This window comes from Antechinus flavipes, chromosome 3 (genome assembly GCF_016432865.1).
Source record: "Antechinus flavipes isolate AdamAnt ecotype Samford, QLD, Australia chromosome 3, AdamAnt_v2, whole genome shotgun sequence".
In the NCBI taxonomy this organism is placed as follows: Eukaryota; Metazoa; Chordata; class Mammalia; order Dasyuromorphia; family Dasyuridae; genus Antechinus; species Antechinus flavipes.
Genome location: NC_067400.1, coordinates 523,049,133 through 523,058,545, shown reverse-complemented (window position 1 = coordinate 523,058,545; position 9,413 = coordinate 523,049,133). Strand labels below are relative to the sequence as shown.

The 9,413-nt window shown below is 45.2% G+C and overlaps 1 protein-coding gene across 1 annotated transcript in view; it reads right to left on the bottom strand.

The window, feature by feature from the left end:
* Nucleotides 1-9,413, bottom strand: part of PDE2A (phosphodiesterase 2A) — a 179,123-nt gene that overhangs the window by 47,175 nt on the left and 122,535 nt on the right. Inside the window, exons 5-6 of the mRNA XM_051987182.1 lie at nt 3,450-3,559; nt 2,306-2,361 (exon numbers count right to left, since the gene is read on the bottom strand). Coding sequence (XP_051843142.1) covers nt 2,306-2,361; nt 3,450-3,559 — 166 coding nt within the window. The remainder of the gene's footprint in view (nt 1-2,305; nt 2,362-3,449; nt 3,560-9,413) is intronic.

Genomic DNA, 9,413 nt, shown 5'->3' with positions numbered 1-9,413 from the left:
CCAACCTTCTCTCTCTCTCTCTGTCTCTCTCTCTCTGTCTCTTTCTCTTTCTCTGTCTCTGTTTGTCTCTGTCTCTCTGTCTCTGTCTCTCTCTCTCCTCTGTCTCTGTCTCTCTCCTCTTTCTCTGTCTCTGTCTTTCTCTCTCTCTTTGTCTCTCTGAATCTCTCTCTCTGTTTCTGCCTCTCTCTCTCTCTCTTGTCGCTCTGTCTCTCTGTCTCTGTCTCTGTTTCTCTTACTGTCTCTGTCTCTCTCTCTGTCTCTCTCTCTCTCCTCTGTCTCTGTCTCTCTCTCTGTCTCTGTCTCTCTCTCTGTCTCTGTCTCTCTGTCTCTCTCTGTCTCTCTCCTCTTTCTCTGTCTCTGTCTTTCTCTCTCTCTTTGTCTCTCTGAATCTCTCTCTCTGTTTCTGCCTCTCTTTCTCTCTCTCTTTGTCGCTCTGTCTCTCTGTCTCTGTCTCTGTTTCTCTTACTGTCTCTGTCTCTCTCTCTCTGTCTCTCTCTCTCTCCTCTGTCTCTGTCTCTCTCTCTGTCTCTGTCTCTCTGTCTCTCTCTGTCTCTCTCCTCTTTCTCTGTCTCTGTCTTTCTCTCTCTCTTTGTCTCTCTGAATCTCTCTCTCTGTTTCTGCCTCTCTCTCTCTTTGTCGCTCTGTCTCTCTGTCTCTGTCTCTGTCTCTCTTACTGTCTCTCTCTCTCTCTCTCTCTCTCTCTCCTCTGTCTCTGTCTCTCTCTCTGTCTCTGTCTCTCTCTCTGTATCTGTCTCTCTGTCTCTCTCTGTCTCTCTCCTCTTTCTCTGTCTCTGTCTTTCTCTCTCTCTTTGTCTCTCTGAATCTCTCTCTCTGTTTCTGCCTCTCTTTCTCTCTCTCTTTGTCGCTCTGTCTCTCTGTCTCTGTCTCTGTTTCTCTTACTCTCTCTCTCTCTCTCTCTCTCTCTCTCTCTCTCTCTCTCTCTCTCTCTCTCTTTCTCTCACTCTCTGTGTGCCCTTTGTCTCTCCTCCTCAGCACAAGTCCAGCATCACTCACTGACTGCTGGCAGCTCCACAAGGATTTCCCATCTCTATCTCAAACTTGAACATGGATAAGAGTCACATAGGACTGGCAGGCAGAACTAGCAGCAGCATCCTCATAAAGCCATTGAAGCACTAGTGTTTGTCTCAAGATCAACATGTCTCAAACTGGATTCATCACTGCCACTTTGTACATGTATCCCTCCTCCAAATGTTCCTATTTCTATTGAAGGGACTTCTATATTTTCAGTCATCCAGGTTCATAACCTCAGAACTATCTCTTCGTTCTCCCTCTTCCTAACCTTCCTCCATCCATGAACTGAAAGATCCTGTCTATTCTTCCACAATAAAATCTCTTGAACACATTTTCTCTTTTCTCCTTTTCTATACACACATAGCCACCCTGAAAAATCATTGTTTGGACTATTATAATAGCCTCTGCTTTCAGTATCTCTCTTCTCCAATTCATCCTCTGTACAATTACCAAAATATTCCTCCCAAGAAACAGCTCTAGCTCTACCAATCTCCTGCTCAGAAGCCTTCAGTGGCTCCCTGTTACTCAGCTCCTTAACTTTCAATGCTCCCATAATGTTTCTAGCCTATCTTTCCAGCTTTCTTTCATATCACTTCCCTTCACAGTCTCTACTTCCCAACCAAACTGGACTTCTTTGCTAGAGACTCAAATCGTATCACTCGTATTCCATCTCCTCCCACCGCACTGCCTGTGCTTGGAGCACTCCTCCTCCTCACCTTGAATCTCAATCTTATCTTCTTTCAAGACCAAGATCAGAAGTTACTTCTCTCTCGAAGCCTCCATGATGCCTCAAATGCTTGTGCTTTCTCCCCCCCAAAATAATCAAACAACATGCTTTATCTGAATAGATTGTACAGAACCTAGAGTCTTTTGGGACAGTTGCTGATTCTCTTTTGTCTTTGGACCCTCACTGACCAGCCCAATGACTTGTGCACAAAAGGCAATTAATAAATCTTTGTTCAATTGAATTGAATGAGGGCAGGAGCAATGCTAAAGGCGAGGGCAGCTGGTATGACCTCATAGTGGGGGAAGAAGATGAGGGGAAAGAGGAAGCATAGGGAATGATGGCTGAGATAATTTAGAGGCAAGACTCCGATCCAGGATTGGAGAACTCTATAACCTCACCTAGAGACACTCCCCTCCAACTCCCCAACCCAAGAGATGATGTGAGACCGAGAGAAGAAATGGACTCAAGGAGTCTACACTGGCCCCACTATAAAATTAAAGAGTAATCATGGTCCCCTTCCACCAGCCCTCAGGGCCCAGTTCTTACCAGGATGGTGGCCACAACGCCTCCGGCTTCCTTGTCCACCAATGGAACTATCAGCACTGGGAAGGTAAGGGCAGAGAGAGGATAGTGAGAAGGAAATCACTAAAAGAAGAATCAGAACAAGCAGATACTAGATAAACACAAGGAAAAGGGTGCGATAAACACAGAAAGAGATAGTCAGAGACACCAGGAATCATACACAGGAGAAACACAAACACAGACCAAGCATCCCTGGGGACCAAAGGAGGGAGACAGAGCCGTGGTACCAAGGGAAAAAAAACACGGCATCTGTTCCTGTATTGCTTCAGGATTTTAAAGTGCGACCCTCACAAGGGCCCTGGGAAGGGACCAATGCAATTATGAGTATCTCCATTTTGCAGATGACAAAACTGAGGCCCCAATCAAGGAAATGATCCATCCCAAGCAAACATAGATAAAAAGCAAGAAGCCAGACTTCTGACTTACTTTTCCAAGACATTCAGAAGAAAGAAATTCAAAAATAAAGGGAGAAAAAATGGACAATTGAGAGAAGAGACAGACAGATGAGAGAGACAAAGAGAGGGAGGAGAGAGACAGACAGAAACAGAGAGAGGAGGGAAGGAGAAGAAGAGAGAGAGAGGAAGGGAAACACAGAGAGGAAGGGAAGGAAAGGGATAGAGAGACAGAGACAGAGACAGAAACACAGAGAGACACACACAAAGAGAAGAGAGATAGAAAGAGAGGGAGACAGAGAGAGGAAGACAGAGACAGAGACAGACACACACACACACAGAGAGAGAGAGAGACAGAGAGAGAGAGAGACAGAGAGAGACAGAGACAGAGAGAGACAGAGGGAAACAGAGAGACAGAGACAGACAGACAGACAGAAAGAGACAGAGGGAAACAAAAAGAGACAGAGAGAGAGAGAAAGAGAAAGACACAGAGACACAGAGAGACAGAAAGATAGAGAAACAGACAGAGAGACAGAGACAGAGACACACAGAGAGAGAGAGAGAGAGAGAGGAGTAGACAGACAGCAAGAGGATGAGAGGCAGACATGGACAAGGTCAGGGAGGAATTCAGACAAGGAGACAGGTACCAGGACAGCAAGAGACAGAGGCAAGCTCCCCTGCAGCCCCTGCCAGCCCACGTTGGGTCTGGGTATTACCTTGTCTGTCAGCAGCCAGTGGGGCAGTCAGCCCTGTCAGTACTTTCTCTGGCAAATCTGAGGGGCCCAGCCCACCGCAGCTCTGCCGCTCCCAGGCCTGGACAGCATCTCTGAGATAAAAATAAGACCCCATCAGCTGAACTCTAGCCTACAGGCACACAGTTAGCCAGGGACCCTGCTCCCCAATTGCCTTTAATAATAGCTAGCATTTATATAGCACAAATTTAGAGTTGGGGAAGCATATGTTATAAATGTTAAGGTATATTTGTGTATATAAAGCAAAGTACTTTACATATGTTATCCCATCTGTTTCCTCACCAAAACCCTGGGAGATAGATAAATAATTACCTTTATTTTACAGATAAAGAAACTGAGGCAGAGAAAAGTTAAGCACCTTACCTAGGATCACACAGCTATTAAGTATTTGAGGCAGGAATTGAACTCAGAATTTCTGACTAAAAATTTAGCTTCTTTCTACCTATTGTACCACTTGAGGAACTAAAATTTTTTTCATGTTATCTCAATCTTCCTCAACATACCTGTAATGGTAGGTGCTGTTATTACTTCTCTTTTACAGATGAGGAAACTGAGGCAAAGAAAAATGAAATGTCCTGCCACTGTAATACATCTATTAAGTGATTACGGCAGGAGTGGAACTCAAATCTTCCTAATTCCACGTTTACCACAGTGAACTCCCTCCACAGTGTTATCTAGTTGCCTCAGTGCATCTGCTCTGAATGGGCCAGTGAAATGGATAATCCATGTTCTCCTTCCAAATACTCAACATTTCTTTAGACCCACCCCTTTCACAGTGCATTAGACTTTTCTCTTCTCTTCCTGATCCGTCTGTGATCAGGGAAAAGGAGAAAAAACCCAGAAAGTAAAAGAAAAAAGTGGAAAACATGGATAATCCACAAATGGGCAGAAGAGAGTCCATTTGTGAGAGTAGCTGTAGAATAATTACAATAATAACAAATACAATAATAAATACAATAATAACTCCAGGATTGTTGTGTGGATCAAATGAGATTAATATTTGCACATAGTAGGTGCTTGATAAAGTTAGTTACTTAAGTTGGAACACTCCTGTGACATAGGTGGTATAGTATTACCTCCTATTTTGCAAATGAAGGAAATAGCATATTTTAATCTCCATTTCTACAGCTGATGCAACAGAAAAGACTTGTTCAAGATGTCAAAGCTTGTGTCAGAATTTACCAGCCCAGAGTCACTCTGAGATCTTCAAACCTCCATTTTGGAGCCACAAAAATGTATGTTGAGAGCGTACTTCCTGGGCTACATCAGAAGAAAGTAGGACACAGAAAGAGATAACCATTTTCTGAAGGTCACACAGGAATCCTGAAGCTGAACTAGCTTCTGGATTCAATTAAAAACTGTTCTTTCAATTAATTGTTCATCTAATTCAACTAACATTTCCTGCCACCTGCTAAATGCCAGATCCTGAAAGGGAGGGGGGTGGAGACCCCTGCCCTGCCCTCAAGGAGCTTACAGTCTTCAAAGACAGTATTTGCCCTCAGGGAGTTTATAGTGTTCAAAGATAGTGTGTCCAGGTCCCCTTCTGGGTACTATAGGATGAACAAAAGAGAGTAATGGCTAAATCCTGAGTCAGTCTGATATTTCATTTCAAATCTATTCTATCTCATGACAAATTTCTTGTAATGACCTTCCCCTCATGAATTATTTCTGAATCCTAACAATTTCCTAACCACTAGCACTGCCCCTAGATGGAAGGGCCCCCGAGGAGGCAGTGGGCTCCCCATCGCTGTAGGACTTTGTGCAGAGGCTGGATGACCACGTGGCTACATTAGAGATTCCCTGTTCCACTACACCTGATGGAGGTGGCCTCCAAGGGGCCCTGCAGCTTGGAGATCCCATGTACTACCGGCAGCATTATTAGCACACAGCTCCCATGTGAATAAGTAGCCTGTTTATGGGGGAAAGAGAAACTAAGAGCTAAGAAGAGCTGGGTTCATGTCCCATCTCTGACAAATGGCTGTGTGACTGATGCTGGGCAAATCACTTAACCCTCCGTGCTCAGGGCCACGCTATGAGATTCTATATTATTCAGAAGGTGGGGACCTACATAGGTGGAAGGAATTTCTTTTTTTTTTAATTTTATTATTATAGCTTTTTATTTACAAGTTATATGTGTGGGTAATTTTTCAGCATTGACAATTGCAAAACCTTTTATTCCAACTTTTCCCCTCCTTCCCCTCACCCCTCCCCCAGAAGGCAGGTTGATCAATATATGTTAAGTATGTTAAAGTATAAGTTAAATACAATTTATGTATACATGTCCATACAGTTATTTTGCTGTACAAAAGAGTTGGACTTTGAAATAGTGCACAATTAGCCTGTGAAGGAAATCAAAAATGCAGGTGGACAAAAATAGAGGGTGGAAGGAGTTTCTTAACCTCTTGGTGCTCAGGGCAACTCTATGAGACTCTACATTGTTCAGAAGGTGGGGACCTATTTGGGTAGAAGGAGTTTCATCTCCCAGGCCTTCCCTGGTCCAATAAAATCACAGTTGCAAGTCCAGTCTCTTGCAAATAAATGATACTGGATTTCCCATGTGTTCTCCTATGTCATAACTATCCTGTGAGCCCAGTGAAACAAGCTCTCCCCTCCTCGATTTAGAGATGAGGCAATAAGTTAAATGACTTGTCAATCTCTGCAATAGGATGCAGTCTTAGGTTTCCAGATTCCAAGTGGCTAGTTCTACACCCCCCTGTAAATAAGAGGGAAAGGGCAAGGAAGGAGCGGAACATGAACTTTCAAGGGCATGTGGCAGTGGCAAAAATAAGAAGGTTCTCAAGGTGAGGGATGTTGGATCTCTGAGTGCAGGGAGTTGGGCAAGGTCAGAGGTCAGTAATATCCAAAGGGTTGTGTGAAATTTAAAAATTATTATTAGGAATGGGGTGATTCAGGTCAGTTCCAATAGATTTGTGATGGAGAGAGCCATCTTCATCTGGAGAGTGGTCTATCTGGATTGAATGTGGATCACAACATAGAATTTTCACTCTTTTTGTTGTTTGCTTGCTTTCTATTTTCTTTCTCATTTTTTCCCTTTGTGATCTGATTTTTCTTATGCAGCATGATAAATGTAGAAATATGTATAAAAGAACTGTACATGTTTAACATATATTGGATAACTTGTTGTCTAGGGGGAGAAGGGAGGGAGAGAAATTTGAAACACAAGATTTTGCAAGGGTGAATGATGAAAACTATTTTTGCATATATTTTGAAAATAAAAAGCTATTATAAAAAAATAAAGTTATTGTTAGGACAAAACCATGAAAACAAAGGCCTGGATGGACCTTAGGAAAAAGAGCCAGATGCCCAGGAAGCTGATGAGAGTCGGGCTGGAATGCTTGGTGCAGGATTCTTTGAGAGCTCTCTGTGGGTTAGGCTGGGCAAGAAGGTATTCTGGCAAGAGATGGAGCTTGAGATTCAGAGGGTCCTATCAAAGGATCTGTGAATTTAGGGCTGAGAAGGACCTCTGATGTCATCTGATCCAACTTTCTCATTTGACAGATGAGGAAACTGAGGCAGAATCAGTATTTGAATCAGGCCCTGACCCCAAACACAATGCCTTGTTTACCATAACCCTTTCAGAAAATATTTTTTAAAATATGCAATTCTTCTATACATATTTCCACATTTATCATGATGCGCAATAAAAATCAGATCAAAAAGAAAAAATGAGAAAGAAAATAAAAAACAAGCAAACAACAACAAAAAGGTGAGAATACTATGTTATGGTCCACATTAGTCCCCACAGTTCTCTCTCTGGATGCAGATGGCTTTTTCCATCACAAATCCATTAGAATTGGCCTAAATTTTCTCACTGTTGAAAAGAGCCACATCCTTCAGAATTGACCATCATATAATCTTCTTCTTGCTATATACAATGTTTTCTTGGTGTTCTACTCACTTCATTCAGCATCATGTCAGTCTCTCCAAGACTTTCTGAAATCACCTTGCTGGTCGTTTCTTACAGAACAATAATATTCCATAACATTCATATACCACAATTTATTCAGCCATTCTCCAGTTGATGGGCATCCACTCAGGTTCCAGTTTCTGGCCACTACAAACAGGGCTGCCACAAACTTTTTTGCACATGTGGGTCCCTTTTCCTTCTTTAAGATCTCTTTGGGGTATAAGCCCAGCAGTAACGCTGCTGGATCAAAAGTATGAACAGTTTTACAGCCCTTTGGGGTATAGTTCCAAACTGCTCTCCAGAATGGTTGGATCAGTTCATAGCTTCCCCCAACAATGTATCAGTGTCCCAGTTTTCCCACATCCCTCCATTGTCATTATCTTTCCCTGTCATTGTAGCCAATCTGACAGGTGGGTAGTGGTATCTCAGAGCTGTCTTAATTTGCATTTCTCTGATCAATAGTGATTTAGAGCGTATGATTGTAAATGGTTTCAATTTCTTCATCTAAAAATTGTCTGTTCATATCCTTTGACCATTTATCAACTGGAAAATGGCTTGAATTCAGACAGTATTTCTAATGAGAGGAGTCACCGCCACCATCAGACAAAGTACCAGGAAGTCAGGAAAAGTACCACAATGTGTGGAATTCTGAGCAAAATGGGGAGATGAGTCAGATGTGATCTGGGCCCTGAAGAGACTGGCCCGGCCACTGCCCCAGAACAAGGGGGAGAGAAGGTCGCGGGAAAATTAGAACTGCAAATGCCAAGGGCAAAATCATGGAGGCTTTGAACGCGGGGGGCCAGAGCAGGGAGGACTCTGAATGCCAGGGACAAGATCACAAAGAGCCTCGAATGCCAGGGCCAAGATCAGAGCGGCCCGCGAATGCCAAGGACGAGTGTGTGGCGAGCCTCCGATGCCAGGAACAGGATTAGGGAGCGTCTCGGTGCCAGCCCGAGGAGTTTGGACTCCGCGAAGCCGGCAGGGGAGGGGGAGCTGCTGAATCCCTGGCCACCTCTCCCTCTGCAGCGCCTGCTGGCTCACCTCCTGCTTAATTACCCAGCCAATCTTTCGCCAAATGTCACTCCCTGATGATTAATTGTCCTAGGCGCCCCCCTCTCTCCAGGCCTCCTCCACTTAATTAGGTTTATAGAAATCACTTTGCCCTGAGTGGGATGGAAGCCAAGGGAGCGCCGGAGGGGGGCCGGTCCCGGAGCTGGCAGGGAGGGCAAAGGGGGGCCTGGCAAAGGTCAGGTGAGGAGGAGGGAGGCGGGCGCGAGCCTCGAGCCGGGATGTGGGGCCCAGCCGGGCGAGGATGCTCGGCCCGAGAGGATGAAGGGCCCGTCATCCAGCGGCTTCCCCGGGTGTCTGCACCCGGCTTGGCGGGGACCACGCCAGAGGCAGCCTTCTCTGCACCCCCAGGCCGTCCCCTAATCTGCCCGAGTTAGGGATCCTGCCCTGCTGGGTTCCCTGCAGTGGGGGTCCCTGCTCTCAGAACAAGGAGGATGGAGGAAGACTGGGGCCAGGAGGGGGAGGGAGCAATCCTCCCCGGTCCGGACTTTGGGCCCGGGAGGGGGGACTGGGCTGAGGGGGAGAGGTGGGGCCCCCTGCGGACCCCACCCAAATGGAGAATCCGGGGCGTAGATAATCCCCTACTGGGCCACAAGGTGGCGCTGTTCAATCTCCATCGCTGAAGTCCGGTTTCTCCCTTGGCCCACCCAAGACCTTGCTAAGTAAGGGGTCTGACCTCCGCGGCTCTCCTCCCTTCTTCCCTCTGTACAGCCGAGGGCCCATTCTCAGGCTCTTTTCTAACTAACCACATGCTACACGACGAGTTCTTAACCTTTTTTTGTTGTTGTTGAAGCTTTTTATTTTCAAAACATACGCATGGATAATTTTTCAACACTGACCCCTGCAAAACCTTGTGTTCTAAACTTTCCCTCCTTCCCTCCGCCCCCTCCAGATGGCAAGTAACCCAATATATGTTAAACATGCTAAAATAT